This window comes from Coturnix japonica, chromosome 2 (assembly GCF_054131305.1).
Source record: "Coturnix japonica strain WE chromosome 2, WE-NBRP24, whole genome shotgun sequence".
Classification (NCBI taxonomy): Eukaryota; Metazoa; Chordata; class Aves; order Galliformes; family Phasianidae; genus Coturnix; species Coturnix japonica.
The window spans coordinates 116463620-116480592 of record NC_140664.1 but is presented as its reverse complement, the minus strand read 5'-3'; the positions used below and the strand labels follow the sequence as shown (position 1 = coordinate 116480592).

General features: G+C 36.3%; 1 protein-coding gene across 4 annotated transcripts in view; it reads left to right on the top strand.

Annotated features, from left to right (window-relative positions):
• Positions 1–16343, top strand: part of NXPH1 (neurexophilin 1) — a 133705-nt gene extending 117362 nt beyond the window's left edge. For all 4 annotated transcript variants that reach the window (XM_015853663.3, XM_015853662.3, XM_015853661.3 and 1 more), the window contains exon 3: positions 14400–16343. In XM_015853663.3, the coding sequence (XP_015709149.1) occupies positions 14400–15161 (762 nt within the window). In that variant the 3' untranslated portion in view covers positions 15162–16343. The remainder of the gene's footprint in view (positions 1–14399) is intronic.
• The last annotated feature ends 630 nt before the right edge of the window (positions 16344–16973 follow it).

The following is a 16973-nucleotide window of genomic DNA, read 5'->3' as shown; positions in this document are numbered from 1 at the left end:
ATTATTTTTATTATTTTTTTATATATCTCTCAGAAATTTACTATTTTATTTTTTATTTTTTATTCATTTATATATATATTGTTTTACAAATCTAACATTTCAATTGTGAGATCTATAGTAGTTACTTAGGGTTTTCTAACATCAAACTTGTAAGGGGAGAAGGAATGCACGTTCTGTTCCATTGCTCCCCCTCTCTCCTAGACACAATGGGAGTTTGTCCAGGTGGCAGAGATTTGGTAAATACTGGGAAGCCACGTAAAGAGAATTGCTAAGGAAATGGAATCCAGCTTCTTCCCATGGCACAATTCCCCCTAGAACAGGTGGCCTGGCATGCTGGCCACAAGTTCCTGTTGACAGTTCATCCAGTACCTCAGTTCCCTTGTGCAGGGTGTTTGTTTGTGGAAGCTGGCAAGCTGCCTTCCTGGAGGAGCTGCTACAACAATGGGAGGGCTGGGAATTGTTCAGAAGTTCTAAGTCTTTTCATGGCTCTTTAAGTGTTTTGTTGGTTCTCTGATGGGCCTGACTGAGACTGATGTGTGATTTGCGTTTAAACTTTGAAAAATTCTAGTTGATTAAACATTTCCAATAAACCACAAACCACAAAATTTTCTTAGTGTGCTTTTTGTTTTGGGGACATATATATTTCATATATGTCTCTTGCCAGGATTTCAGGGTAAAAACTACATTTTCTAATTTTCTTTTCTAGGCTTTGTCAAAATTATTAATGTTAAAGTTCATATTACATATGCAGCCACATCACAGTATTACCAAAACATCAGGAAAGGGAAAATATTCTCACTCCTGACAAAAATTACCTATTTCAGTAAGTTGATATTCAGTGGACTATTCGGTGAACACATGGAACAGATTAAAGCTTCAGTCATGTATGTGTAGTACCAGAATAACTCCACAGAAGTGTAGTTAGCTCATAGTATGAATTATTTTTATTTGCATACTGGCAAGCCATACTCTCTTTGTCCCGTATGTATACACTGAGTGTCTGGTCGCCCATCTAACTGGGAAGTATTTTTTAAAGTGTTCCTCTGAGTGAGCAACTAGCATTTGCTGTAGTCCTTGCCCAACTCCAATTGGCCAGAACTTGTTTTAAGGGGAAATCGAGTCACCCTGTTTTAAGGGGAAATCGAGTCACCCCAGTGAAAACATACAATTACTGTAGTCTGTATTTGCCTTGGAAAGTAGGGCAAGTAGGCATCTTTTTTTTTTTTTTTTTTTTTTTTTTTTTTTTTTCAGTGGATGACAGTGTAGGAAATGAGGGCTCTGTCAGTGCAGCACAAAAAATACAGTGCAAACCAGTTTAAGCTCTGCAAGAAGGCCTACCTGCTTTACTACTAAAATATCTGTTATTTGGGTGCTGAGTGCAAGGTAGGCCTGATTGCTTCTTTGCTTTACTTTCCTCAGTTAGCAGTTGTTAATCTGAAGTATAATTGAATGTAAATTTGAAAATAACCAAGAAAAAAGATTAGATTTGTTGATAAGAAATTTAGAATAAGCTAATCATATTCAGAATAAAACCTCAAAGAACTGCTCTTAATACTGTAGCTTGAAATTTGAGGAGGGGAAAACCTTTTGTTCACTTCTTTGCTGTATGATTCTTTCTTATAATGAAATTCAATGCAAAGTGAATCTCAGCTGGTTTAGAATTATATTACCATCTGGGGGAAGATTTTGATACAAGCCAAAACTAACAGATTTCCACCTGGCCCCTTAAGAATTCCAATTGCCAGGAACTGGGCACTTTGTTGTGAGCAGCCCGACTGTACAGTTGCATGAGTCTGCAAGATCTTCTTGGCGGCAAGATCTTCTTGGCTGGAGCTACTTTTTGATTAATGTAGAATCACTAAGAGCCCAGCATACTTTCTTAATATTTCTAGTTAGACAGCTTCATCTATACTTCATCTGAAAAACTATGGCCAAAGCTGTAATTAGCATTGGCAAGTCTGAGCATATTCTTGATGATGTTTTTGGTTAAAAACAATGTTGGAGAGAGGGGGTCAAGCTGCATGCCTCAGGGGCTCTACAGTGTACTTCAGAGACCCTCAGTAGGGATTAGCAATCAAGTTACCAGTTCAAATCCAGCAAAGGTCAAGAGTGATTAACACTCTTTTGTTCTATTGGTTAGTGCGAAACAGATGTAAAATGAAGCTATGATCAAAATCCAATTCCTAGCAGATATTTTACATCATAAACACCAAACTCCTAATGATCCCTTGCTGGCAGTCTGATTAGAATGAGCAGTTAATTGAACAGGCACAGAGACTGATATGCATCCTTTACTGCTCTTCCCTGTAACAAAAATGCACTCATTTTTGAACTGAAGAACATGATGGAAAATTGCTTTTCCTGCCTGAATCCTTTATATTCAGTAGGCATATTTGTAAATTTCTTATTCTCACTGACATAAATGCTGTCCAAAATTGTTTTAAGTGATTTTATTTAACTTAAAAATGAAGCTTTTGATAATTTTAAATATGTGTTTCCTCAGCTGGACTAATCAGGCATAGACCTACTAAAAAATCAGGTAAATGGTCAGCAGTGATGTTGGCAAAAGATCTGCTTCTGCATTATTCAAAGTACATGATAATACTTGAAAAGGCATGGGTAATTTTAGGCAAAAGTGTGTCATAGCTAAATCATTTGCATACACATGTGTTTTTTCAATCTAGGACCTTACAGTCACTGCCCTTCTCCTACCTCCTGGTAACCAAACTCATGCAGGGGCTAATAATGAAGACATTCGATTTTTGATTTGGAGTTTAGGCTTCAGACATTTGGTTATATTTACTACCATGACACTACTGTAAATTACAACACCTGATTTTCTTATACTATCCTGCAACTAGTGAGTGACTGAATGTCTTCCAAATCTGGAATGTCAACCAAATCTGGGTATACATTGTACTCCATAGGAGAAATTGTTCTAAAATTATTGGAAGATATATTCTGTTAGTTTACCTAGTCTACTGTTGGATTATACTATTTTATAAACTTATTTTAGAAAGAATATCTATAAAATGAGGGCTTGAAAAAAATTCATTGAATGGATATAATCTTGTAACAAGTACAAATTGGACTTTTCTCGCTGTCTTACATTCTCGTGTCCTAGTTACCTATACAGTAAAGTAAGGAAACCCTTTAAAAAGCAACTATCTTTATAAATTATATAAGATTATACTGGTTTTCAGTGAGTTTATGAGAATTATATCGTTAGACTTTGATTAAGGAAATTTTAAAAAGTAGAAAATGTTATTCATTAGGTAGTTTAGAAACTACCGAGAGGTGCTACTGACTGACAACTGCACAATGGAGAGAAAACTGAGTAATTCACACTTTCAAGGATAGATTATATATATGTATATATAATCACCTATATATATATCACCTATATATATAATCACCTTTACTGCAAATCTTGTCAAAGCAAGAAGTTATACATATCTCAAAACTAAGGAGAGATGTCCCTGCCTGTGGAGAATATTTAGACCTCTTAGTGCCCTATGAGTGGGTTTCAGTTCCTTTGATCATGTGAACTTACTTGAGTGCCATAAAAATCCCCTCTGAGATGTCTGTTTTTGAGAGTTTGTATCCTTTTAAAAACTGCTAGTGGCATTTTATGTTTCTATTGGTGACTGAAATAAACATTTTTGGGACATATTGGATATGACATTCAAATAAAAGTGTAGAGATTTGTACAAACTCTTAAATTTGTAGTCGAATTATGACATCACCAGTATTTCTTGTTTTTTTTTCTTACCTTTGCAAATTCTATTTCAGTGATAAATCTGTCTATGACAGGGACTGTGTATTTTTGCAGTTGCTAGTATGTCCTAACCCTGACGAAAGGGTGGACCATGAACACTGCAGTAATTGTAATCATATATAGCACTAACAGTGGATTTTGAAATGATGTCTATTTTGCAAATGTATTTAAAAGAAACATGAGCAAAGTTGTAGTTTACTCCCTGAAAAATCGAACTGCTAAGCATTTAAATTTAAATTAAATGCTTTTATGAGTTCATTGAATGTTATTTAGCAAGTATATTATAGCAAAAGTGTGTTACCTATTGCCTTAGAATGAGGATTTTATTGCTTTTTCATAGTTATGTTTTGTACTGGTATTTGGCAGGTAGCAAATGAAATTTACTTGTAAGGTTAAATTACATTGTTCTGTGCAGTTGTTCAGACACACAGATATAGAGACTACAACAATGGAAGAAAGATATTTGCTCTTTTTTTTATGCAGGGGGGATGCTGGGTGGGGAGGGTGGGGGGTGGGGTTGTAAGATGTAGGAATATGTTAATGTATTGTGGCCTTGACCTGCCTTTAAAGAAATATTTATTCTCTGAAAGTTGAAGAACTTAATTTCTATTTGAGCTACTCCATTGAAACCCAGTTCACACAAGAGATATTACAAATAGAATTGGCCCAAACAATTTAGTGTGTTCAAGGCTGTGACACCCAGAACAATCTGAGGTCAAAGCAGAATGAACCCCAAGATAAAGGATCTCTCCAACTTTATACGAGAAGTTCCTGCTTCTCTGTCCATCTCTAAAACCTCTGCATTTCATGATTCATACATATTTGGGATCAATAATGTCTGTTTTTTCCTGAACCCTGAGTCTGTTATATCTTAGTGTTTGCAGTATGAGAAGGGAGCTTACAAGCAGGAGGGAGACTGACTTTTTACATGGTTTAATACTATTAGTGATAAGAATGGGGAATGGCATTAAACTAGAAGGGGGGAGAAATAGGTTACATGTTAGGGAATAATTCTTTACTCAGAGTGTGGTGAGGTACTGGCACAGGCTGCCCTGAAAAGTTGTGGATTCCCCATCCCCATCCTTGTCATTCAAGACAAGGTTGGATGGGGCCCTGGGAAGTCTGGTATGGGGGGTGGCAACACTTTCCACAGTAGGGGATTGAAACTAGATGATCTTTAAGGTCACTTCCAAAATAAGACATTGTATGATTCTATATACATACATGCTGTTGATTAAATACTAAAACCAACGCATGTAAGGATTCCAGCCTTATTTTCTGGACTCCATTGTTTTCTCTAATTCTCAAATCCTTCTGAAAACTACACATGTTGGAAATTCACTGTTTTCTAAATCAATTCTGATAGACCAGTTGAATTTTTTATATAACTGCAAAGACCTTGTGATACAAGGTCAGAATGATAAATTTTATACTTTTCTTCTTTATGTAGGAAATGTAATATAGTGCCATCACTACTTTATTACTCTGAAATCATTCTGTTGACTATTCAACTTAAAATATTTCAACCATCAGCATTTGGAGAAAGTTCATAGGTTTTGGGCAGTCCATAATAATTTGCCTTAAAAGGCTACATTTCTTCTAGTCACCCTGCCTGGAAATGTAGTTATGGATCAAGACACTGGAGTTAGTTGAAGTGAGCTGAGGAGATGCTAGTCTGAGAATGCACTCAATTGCCTCTCATGTAACTAACGCTTTAGGGCTCCTGTAGTTCTATTTGGAAGCTAAGTTTATATTTTCTGCTAACTGGAATAGTTTGGTCCTTTTCTGTAGACTGTGAAAGTGTCTCTGAAGGGTTTATGAAACTTGGACTCAAGTTTTGATTAAAAAAAAGTTTCTCTGGTCTTTGAAGGTGCTAGGCAGAGATCAGCAAGTATAAAATAATCCCAGAGATATCAGCCTAGTAGACCTTGAACTATCTGTATTCAACTTCATTAGGTACACCTTAATGTGAATTTAAAACAATGTATCAACTACACCATGTTACAGGAGAGGACTTGTGGTCTTCCAAAGGCATACTCATAGCAATGCTCATTATCTTAGAGATCGATGTGCTGTTAATGTATTTTTTTCTTATGTATTTCATTTTTGTTATGAAAATCTTAGCAAATAACCTCCTTCAGCTTATGTGTCAATGCTCAAAATACTCATAACTCATCTCAGTTTAAATTAATGATCTTAATGATGGTATTAGAAATTGGACCAAGGCTCTCATGAGCTAGATATTTGCATATGGAATTTGATTAATTCTGTTGGCTATTAATTTTCACTTCTAATTAGGTATGATGCCATTGTAGGAAGAAAATACAAGGCAACTATTAGGCATAGAAAATGTTGATTTTTCAATTTGGTGTTCTATTTTATTTTGATTATACTAGTTTCCTTCACAGCATCTGCTTTGATCAACTCAGAAATACACCACAGACCTAGTCTGCAGAAGTTCAGGAATTATACTACAGAGGAATATTTAACTGAATGAATATATGTATATATGTAGTTTACAAATGGTAGGAAAATTTGTATATAGTATGCTCTTAATGTGTTTGTAACTTTATTTTTCTTAATGGAATAATAGACATTGCATGATATCTGTGTTCAGAGTTGCAGAAATGCCAACAATGTATACAAAATGTAGTAGTATTTTTCTGAGGCTGCTTAATCTTTCTGCATCCCAGCTAGTCAAACGTGCACTGGTGGTTGAGTTCAGATTTATATCAAAAGCAAATTCTGCCGTTTCCATATGCTTTCAACATCTCTACCATCTGGGAGCACTGCAACAGTTTTGCTCATTGACTTCCAGGAAAGGAGGGACCGTCATGTATAGTGCTTACCTGGGAAAACAAATGCCATCACTCCCAACATCTCTCCCTTCATCCTTCTTTAACACAGATTTTATTACAGAGCATGACATCATATAGTATGGAATCTCCCTTTGGTTAGTTGGGTTGAGCTGTCCTGGATATGCCACCTCCCAGCTCCTTGTGCTGCTCCTCACTGTCAGGACTTCATGAGAAGTAGAAGAGTATTTTGCCCTGTGTAAACACTGCTCTGGTGTATTGTGGCAAATATTTTCACCTCCTATCCCCTCCTCTGCGTCCCTTCCCCCCAACACACACACACACACACCAAAACAGAGAATCATATGAGCGAGCCTCTACAAAGAAAATTACCTCAGCCAAAACTGTGACACCACTATATAGTACTGGGATATCTTCCATTTCACCAGTGTGGAGCACACTACAGGTTTTTACACCCTCTTCAAAAGATACGTGTAGCCATACAAGAACAGACATTTTCTTTAGTGTGTTATCTGTAAAGAAAAATACAGCGCAAATTTTGATTAAAATGTTGCTCTGTGGCCTTTCAAATAAAATCTAATTTTATTTAATATTACTTTATACATGTATGCAGAAAATGGCAAACCAGTATTAATAAAAGAAGGCTTATAGGAATGTGGAAAGAGAGAAATATATCCTTGACAACATTTATTTACCTACCTAGACTTTCATTTCAAAGTTAGCAGCAGTGTGCAATACTGGTATAACACAAGGGTCATAAAACCCTGTTAGACATTTTTAACCCACTTTAATTTATTCCATGGAAGTTTAATCCCCTGCTGAACAGAGCTGGTTGAATTTTCAAAAGCTGTAATCCACTGAAGTAAAAAATCCTTAATGACAACACAGGCAGCAAGCTTCAACAGTTTAGTCGAATTCTTTCTAAAAATGTAAAACGTAGGGCAAGAGTTAATAGGATATTTCATACAGATATATTTCAATCATTTTCCAAATCTTTATAAGTTCACTTGCATCTCCACCATTAGAAATATTTGGAGCGAGTTCCTGCACTTCTATGGCAAAAAGCAGAAAGCTGTAAAATTGTAATGAGAAGAATTTCACACTATATTGTAACTCAGTTGGTCCTTCAGTTCACAGGCTGTTATTTGCACTACTGTAATGTTTTCTAAATAGATAGAGAAATGATATTGAACAGCATCAATTCTACCTTAATTATATTACTAGTCAAGAAGATGAAAACAAACTACATAATGCCACACTATATTCATTCTTCTGCTTCTCTAGGAGTTTTATAATTAATTTCAGTGGTGGTCAGGACTGACCAATACATTGAGCAGAGTTAGTTCATAAATTTTAAAGTATTTCAGAACCACAGTCACAAACTGTTTTTATACAGTCTGTTTTCTACCACCTTTGAAACTGCCCAGTTCTTGAAGCACCTGTAAATGAGGCAGCACTTCCTTTTCTCGACCTGTAAGCTCCTCTACTGCCATGCTTTTTTTCATGGCTCTGTTTGGCATAAGCATCCAGATACCGAACTACACTGGAGAAATACAGGTGCTATGCTAGATTTTGTTGTGGCCTTTTGGACAAGAATTTAGGTGGCAGCATGCTGATGTTCTCAAGCTCTTAAATTAATTTGAAAATGACAATCCCTTCCTTTTTTTTTTTTTTTTTTTTTTTTTTTTTTTTCCCTCTTTTTATTTTCTTCCCCCCAGGAAATGCATTTTGAAGAAAAAAAATGAGATCCCTTCTCTGAGAGACAACAGTGATAGTAGTTCCTTTTTTGCCTCTGCTTTTTAGGTAAAGCAAGAATGCTCCCTAGAACTGATATCTCATGGCTTCCTGGCATGGATCTGTGATTTTGATTCCTGGTTCAAAGTCCCCAGCTTTCTCCAGGCACTTAGAGGAGTCTGGTTGATTAACTTCAAGTCAGTTTTCCACTCTGGTAGTTTGTGGAAGGAAGAAGAAAGTCATTACAAAGAATTTACAAGGAGCTGTACTGCCGCAGCTGAGAAGACAACACTCTTGCAGGGCAAAGCAGAGAAAATTGAGAAAGAAAGAATGTGTTAGACCAATGCTGCTGGAAGAAATATCCGCATAATCACAGTCTGTCTGACTGATTTTGAGTGTCTATATGTCTCTTCAGAAGGCTAAATACTCTTTGAAAGCCCAAGTATTAAGCATTTATTCTAATCACTAGTTAACAGAACAGGCTTAAGGGGGGTTACTTTTCAGACTGTAAATACCTGTGAAAATGATTTGTATGATCAAAGATCAAATCAAACCCCAAAGATAACAGAATAGTACAAAACTATACTATCACCAAAAGAAAAGCACTCTGTAGGAAATTTCCTAGATCTAGAAGTATGTGCTACACTGGAAAGTATTCAAGTGGAATAATGGAAGTGTTCAAGCCCAGGGTAGGTAGGAGGTAGATGATAGTGGGAGGCATCCCTGCCCATGGCAATGGATGTTGGATCCAAGTGATCCCTTTTAAGCCAAACAATTATGTCATACTGTGGCTCTATGATTCTAAGACTACACAACTTGTTGTAAAAATAACACAGAACTAGCTTCATCACACTTACACTGTAGGAAACAGTAGACTTGGATGTGATTATAGTCTTGTATAAAAGGTTTTGGTAGAGCAATCTTGTCCTGTTTCTAGCCTGCAATATTTCTGCTCTCTCCAAAGTGTTCTCTCAATGGCAAATTCGTAAGTGAAACAACAAAACCTAAATACTTATTCTTTGCTGGTCAAAGTGAAAAATGTTTTCTAAGTTTGAAATACAGATTTCTGTTTATGTGAGCTAGAATCTTCGGAGATTTTCTGCTTTTTACCTCTTTCTCGTATACCAATTTATAGCAGCCACAATTCCTTAACAGAGTTTAACTCCTCCTGTTATAATTGTATAACCATCAAATTAAATTCTCATTTTCTTTGTGTATGGTCAAATACCTGTATAATATTAGCTCTGACTAGAAATTGTTCATTGGATAAAATATATCCATGCCACTACCGACTTTTTCCAATGTGTAGACAGGTACAGGAATAAAATTTCCTTAAAGCAGTGTAGTTAGCTATATCTAAAATTTCTTCCATGTAACAGGATGTAACAGGATAAAAGAGGGTTAAAGTGGGTAACATAGACCCAACTGATTTTTTTCTGAGTTCTGTTCTGCCTTGACAACAGTCTACCTTGCAGTTACTTCCACCAGTACTGTTTTATCATCTGGGATATTTGACAGAGGAAAGAAAATTCTAAGTTCTTGTGCATGGAGAGCATGCAAACAGTGCTGCCAAATTGTTACAGAGCTATGCCAACAAAAATGATTTCAGTTTTGATTACTTGTTTACCTGAAGAGAGAGATTTTCCACCTTGAGTATTAGATTGTTGTTTACATTTTCATTTGCCCTCAAGTAGTCATATATTCAGAGGAACAAATACATAATTTCTAAGCCAATACCATAATTATAGGTAATGAGCAATAATAAAGTGAGAAATCAAGATGCATTGTGTATCTCTTTGAACCACTCTTTAAATCTCAAATTTATTAATCTTAGTATTAATATTACTATGGTTGATATTGCCCTGGGATGAGAATAGAGCATAAATTACCATTTGAGACCCTGACAACTTCCTGACATAACTTTCCAACTTTGTTTTATTTGTTTTAAATGCTCAGATTTGATCTGACTAAGCATTCAGTGTTCTGTTTCTTGAAAGAGGACTCCAAGGTTTTTGAGACAAATCCCACCTATCCTTTAGGAAGTCCTAATTAAACAACAGACAGTCACTAAAGCACATCTATTGAAGCTAAACATCATGAAAATTTTTTCATCCTCAGAAAGAAGGATACAGAACGAAAAGAAAATTCTGTTTTAGTGGAGCAAAAACTGCATTACAGGTCAATTCCTATGTCTTTTATTAATTGTGCTTTGACTTATTATACCCAGGGAAACCGCTGTCTATGTTTCTGCCTAGAAACATAGGAAGAAATGAAATAGCTGTTTGTCATTATTCATTGAAAAAGTTACCAGGCAGTCTGCTCCCTGTACCTTTTTGTTATCAGTAAGCTTTACTAGGTAGTGGAAATTCGTATTTTCCATTAAAGATACAAGACTAGAAGCAAAGGTCAATTTGTTATACTTACTGAGCTGCTTTTCCAGTAACATTTGTCGTAATGGCTAAGCTTTCCTAAATCTTTTTTCTCCTTACTATTTTTCTATACGGACACTACTGACATCATAATTATTCACTTCTAGCTAAGCAGTCACAGGAAATTCATCTCCTCAGCCCTTTTGGAACATTGATGTATTGTACTGTACTTGGCAAAACTTTTCAATGTTTCTTGTATACTAACTATACTGTGTTTCCTCTGTTAGAATAAAGCTTAAAGCCACCAGCGAAGACTGGCTAACATAGGAAGCTCTGTATATATACATACAGTAAAAAACGAGTCTGGACCCTGATCACTTCAGCCAACAGAAGCTGAAATGCATCTTATTTTTGTAGAGTGAAGCAGACATAAATCTGATTCTGTTATTTCTATAAATTTTTATAATGTAACTATAGAGAAAAATGCTCATTCTCACCCCAATCCTATGTACGCTTGAACAGTCCCAGTGAATTCCTGCTGGAAACCATTTCTGAAAAAAAAGAAAAGATAAATAATGAAGAACAATACATTTTTCAGTCTTCTATTGGCTGTGGTTATGGATTTTATGTTGAATTAATTGGTAAGGGGCTGTATGCATGTTTCTGGATTATACACACATAAAGTCAAAGAAGAAGGAAAAAAAACAGGATGAAATTTTGACTGCTCTCTGGTTTAACTGTCAATTAGTCATTTAAAATTGGCTCTTTTTTTAGGTTTTGCTAAAATGAGTCTGCATTTCAGTAAGCTGGTTTTCACAATGCTAAGTGCAAAATCACATACATTTTATGATCTTTCCTGTATTATTTCAGGCTTATGATTGAAGAGAAGAGAGGCAGAAGGAAATTGTGGATTAGTTCATGTGAAAATAACTGCTGCACTTGCAGAAATTCTATTACACAGCAGTGCTCTGTATTATTGGGTGTGCAAGTCTCTGAGGATACATTTAGCTACTTTCCATAGTACATAGTGCACTAACAGTATATGAAAGAGCACTTGTCTGGAAAATATTAGTGAAGAGCTATGAATTCTAGAGCACTTTTTATTGACAGCTGGGGGCTGTTTCACTAGTACTCACACAAGCACTTGACTAGGGAGGGCAGGTTCAGGCATAGTCATGAATGTAGTCAGTTACCCACAATGAAAATTGCAGAGGTCTCACGGCTAACTGCATGACCAGAAGCTTTTCAAATGCTACTAGATCAATGACAGTAACAATCAATTGTATTTATTAAGACAAATATGAAGCTGTTGAGCATACATGGGATCTGAATTATCCATTTCCATGAGATATACTGGCTTTCAAAAATGTACTTGCGTTGGATCAGTCAGCAATTATAAAAAATACTTCCCTTCTTTTCTGTTCAGTTTTAGTTGGAAAAAAAAATCAGATGTTATTTTTAAATGGTTTTTATTCCTTTACATCTTGTTTCATGGAACTTGCAACATAATCCTATGAATTTTCAGTCATTGAAGGCAGAAAGGAAAACAAAACAAAAGCACGCTCCGAGGAAAGAAAAATATAGTGGTGATAATCTGTGTCCCACCTACAGATTGTAGGTAGACTAGCTCTCTTAGCTAATTGTTTAGATTCATAATAGGTTGACAGATTCATGCTGGACAGGCACATTTTTCCTTTTAGCCACATATCTCCCCTTATTTTGCTCGCCTTCTCCATATGCCACTGCAAAATTATATTCTGAGTCTCATTCTCTCTCCCTGTGACATGTTCACTGCTGCTTCATTAACCAGTGCACCATCAGTGCATTTCATTACAGCTTCTCTCCTGGCTCGCTGTGATGATGCTAAGATGCAGCTAGAAAGTGGCTATCAAAATGCTAGGCTGTGTTTATCCTTCTTTCAGTTCAAAAGAGGAAAAAGTCATCCCTTTGGCAAGGTCTTAAATAAAACCTATATTTTAGCTATTGCTGCTACTGACTCCTCTCACTGGAACTGCGCTAGGAAGATGTAGTGTGGGATGCGACAGAACAGTTTACCCATTTGTTTACTGTAAAGTCTGTGAACATACCTTCTATCTAAGGATACTAAGACTACTTAGTCTGATTTTATGTATGATTATTTCCTTCAACTGACCTTGAAAGAGTAATTAAGCTAATGAAAGCATGTTCAATTCCATGATTCTTAGGAAATGAAAAGGTCAAACTGTGAGAGATATTGTCCCTGACATATACCTTCAGTTATACTAGTAGAGAGGGATCATGGTATAAATACTACCCAATTTTCGATATATTTCTTTAGTTGTGAATATACTCAATTTGATTTAAGTGAAGAGAAAGATGAAGCTGACAATACAGAAGCACAATGTAACGCAGTGCCAAAACACAGAGGTATAAACCAGGCATTTTGAGAATGTGTTATGTAGTCATGAAAAGGGAAATAAGACACTCAATGTCTTCTTCATGTCAGTTCAAATGCTAAAAAAATGTGGTAGTGCACCTGGTGTAAGTTTTTAAAGAAATGAGTCTAAGGGTGTTGTGGATGCCTCCTGTCCTTTTCCTGTCCCCTGATAATTCCAGCCCTCCCTGCTCTCCATCACTGCTGTGAATTACGCAGCTGTGATGCTGCATCTGTTCTCAGTTTTCCACACAATTAAGGCAAAGAGAAAATAAATAAATAAGAAAAAATGGCTCTGACACTGTGAAAACCTATCTCTGAAATTTAGCAACATGATCCACAGTTTTCTCTCTCTCTCTTTTTTTTTTTAAATTTAAATGTGCTGTGTATGATATTTAAAAATTATTGCTTTCCAATAATTGCCCCTAATTTTTCTTGAAATTGCACAAATGAATCTTTGTCTTGCCCAAACCACTGGTTCATGGAGAAATGTCTGAATAAAGAGGAGGTGGAAGGGAGAAATACATATCAAACTTCATACATACAAGGCAAATCAGTAGCTGTTCTAGAAAGGGAGTGATTCCTCTTGCATTAATTGGGGTATAACTCACAGTAGGTTTATTGCTGTTGAAGAAACTCATTAAAACTTACATTATTCTATTGTTTATTCTGTACTTGTTACTGAAGGTCTTAGTCAAGACCGCAGACCAATGTATCTTTACAAAAAGAGTAGGGATATTAGGTTGCTGTCATCAGATTTCTAGTGACCTGGACTTTGAGCATAGTCAGACTGACACCATCAAGACAACAGCCTAACAGTGAACTCAAGGGGCAGTAAGGATAAATGAGTGTGCCTCAGATGGGGGAAAACACAGCTACTGCAAGGAGAGAACATTAAAACTAAAGTTCTTCACTCTGAGAGGAGAAATGGTCAGTGAAAGCAGGATGACGCAGCTGTGTACTTTAGTTTTTGTACACTTGATTCCTTTCTCATCAATTACAGGCATCATGACAGAAGTCACTTGTATGCTGAATAATTAAATGAATGGTCAGAATTAATTCTGAAGGCAAAAGATTGACAAAAGAGAATTAAATAACAACTGCTTGGAAAGAAGAGGAAAGTAGACATTTATGTTTTGTTCTACTTGAATATGGAGAATGTAGTTATTTCTCCCCAAAAAAATCTTTCTTATGATTTTGAAATCTGCTCATTTGCCCAGGTGGAAATGGTGGTTTTTGTATTATATGTCTTAATGTATCCTTTCTTTCTTCTCTTCATTCTTTTCCAGGTTACCTGTGCAAATTTAACAAATGGAGGTAAATCAGAACTTCTAAAATCAGGAAGCTCCAAATCCACACTAAAGCATATATGGACAGAAAGTAGCAAAGACTTGTCCATCAGCCGACTGCTATCACAGACTTTTCGTGGAAAGGAAAATGATACAGATTTAGACCTGCGATATGATGCCCCAGAAACTTATACTGAGCAAGATCTCTGGGACTGGCTGAGGAACTCCACAGACCTACAAGAGCCCCGGCCCAGGGCAAAGAGACGGCCCATTGTCAAGACTGGGAAATTTAAGAAAATGTTTGGCTGGGGTGATTTTCATTCCAACATCAAGACTGTGAAGCTAAATCTGTTAATAACAGGGAAAATCGTTGACCATGGCAATGGGACGTTTAGCGTTTACTTCAGGCATAACTCCACTGGTCAAGGGAATGTATCTGTGAGCCTAGTGCCCCCTACAAAAATAGTGGAATTTGACTTGGCACAACAGACAGTGATTGATGCCAAAGATTCCAAGTCCTTTAACTGTCGAATCGAGTATGAAAAGGTTGACAAGGCCACCAAGAACACACTCTGCAACTATGACCCTTCAAAAACCTGTTATCAGGAGCAGACCCAGAGCCATGTGTCATGGCTCTGCTCCAAGCCCTTTAAAGTAATCTGTATTTACATTTCCTTTTATAGTACAGATTATAAACTAGTACAGAAGGTGTGTCCTGATTACAACTACCACAGTGACACACCCTACTTCCCCTCAGGGTGAGAATGAACACGTGTCTGAGACTGAAGCCTGGGGAATAAAAGAATTCGTGTGACAGGGCTGTAACCTCGAGGAAGAAAGCCACATCTATTGCCTGGAATGTGTCTACCTGCTTCTGCTGATGTCATATGGCTGCAAATATGTTAGTGGAAAACAATCTAATGTAATTTTTGCCCAGTCAGCACCATGTTTCAATCTAGTTGTAAATCACTATGGATTTGAAATAAAACCATACACACACATAGAGACACACACTCTTCTCAGCTCATATCTATTGAGATTCCTGTTAAGAGAGATTTTCATTGTCTGATAACTAAGGTTTTGGGATAAACTATCATCAAGCAAAATGGATTAGCTAGACAGAGAACAGTTTCTAACACAGACTGTTGTGGAAATCTCTTTGAAAATCCTTTGAGTATATACCAATAATCCCCACTCATGCATTCTACTGCTTGGAGTAGCTGTACCGGTAAATAATACTGTAGGAGTAAATACTTGTTAAAATGGGAAAAATGTGTGTGTAAAGTTCTGTATTCCTTGCTATATGAACACAGCAAAGCAAAGTGACTTTTTTTCCAGCATACAGTAGGCACATTCAAGGTGGTGTTAGGTGGCTCTTTTTCCATGGAACGAGCCTGTTACCAGTAAAGATGGGCAAACATTTGGAATTTACATGTGGGCAGACATTCTGGTTTTATGTTTCTCTGACTCTTTAAGCTCTGATTCTTTAAACCTGGTTGAGTTTAGTCGAGCAAAGCTATTTTAAAACCCTCCAGATGATCTTTAGGAAGGAAAATGCCTCATGGAGGACATGTAAGTTATAAGTGGCTGTCTTATCTTTATTACAAAATATTGTAACAAATTCAATATCCTAGTCTTGATTTGTATGAATGGTTTGTATTGTACATAATTTAACCAGTGTTATTTGAGCTGCTTATTAATATTAACTTGTAATTGTCTCTCTGCTTGTTATTGGTTAAAAGCAATTGAGGAATTGAAGAATCCATTTTATCAATGTAGCTGTAAACTCATTAAAAGACAGAACTATGTACAAAGCATTTATTCAGCTTAAGTATTGTTGAAAGCTATACATATACAACATTGCAGTCTGTCTGTACTTAGATATTTTATTTCCAGACAAAAAATATGAGCTGTACATAAAAATAAAAGAAATCTTAAAGTTGAGTTTCAATATGTACTGTGTAGATGGTAGTTTAAATGGTTCGGAAAAGTGGGTAACGTTCCAAATCTGACATGGTTATCAATCTTGCCTCTTTGCATATGTACATATATATATATATATATTTATAAATTTGTGTGTGGTCATGCTTGTGTGTGCATAAGTACATGTGTGTGCATAAGAGTATGTGTAAATACATGTAGGCACATATGGAGAATATATAAAAACTTCTCAGGCCCTATTCTTAGCAAGGAGATGTCATTACTGCGAAGGGTGTTGATAACTTCAGTGGAAGACCCCACTCAGATGAATTACAACAGTTAGGATTTGTTTGAAATTATCATCAGTGTTTAGAAGTGGGTAAACATGATGCCACTCTGTGTTTGCAGGCCAGCTATTGCCTTAATTCTAGCCTCGTCTGAGGCACTGATTTCTCTTTATGGAATGAAGAAATCCCTGTATATGGGTTGGGGAATTTTCTTCATATGAATGAAAAACTCATAGTTTTATATATTTTTGTGTGTATACTGGCATGCTTTATCCCCACTAGCCAGTCAACAAGTGACTATAGAAAAGCCATGCTTAAAACAAGGCTGCCTAAAGAAGAACTAAGTGCTTCTTCTCTTATGTTTCAG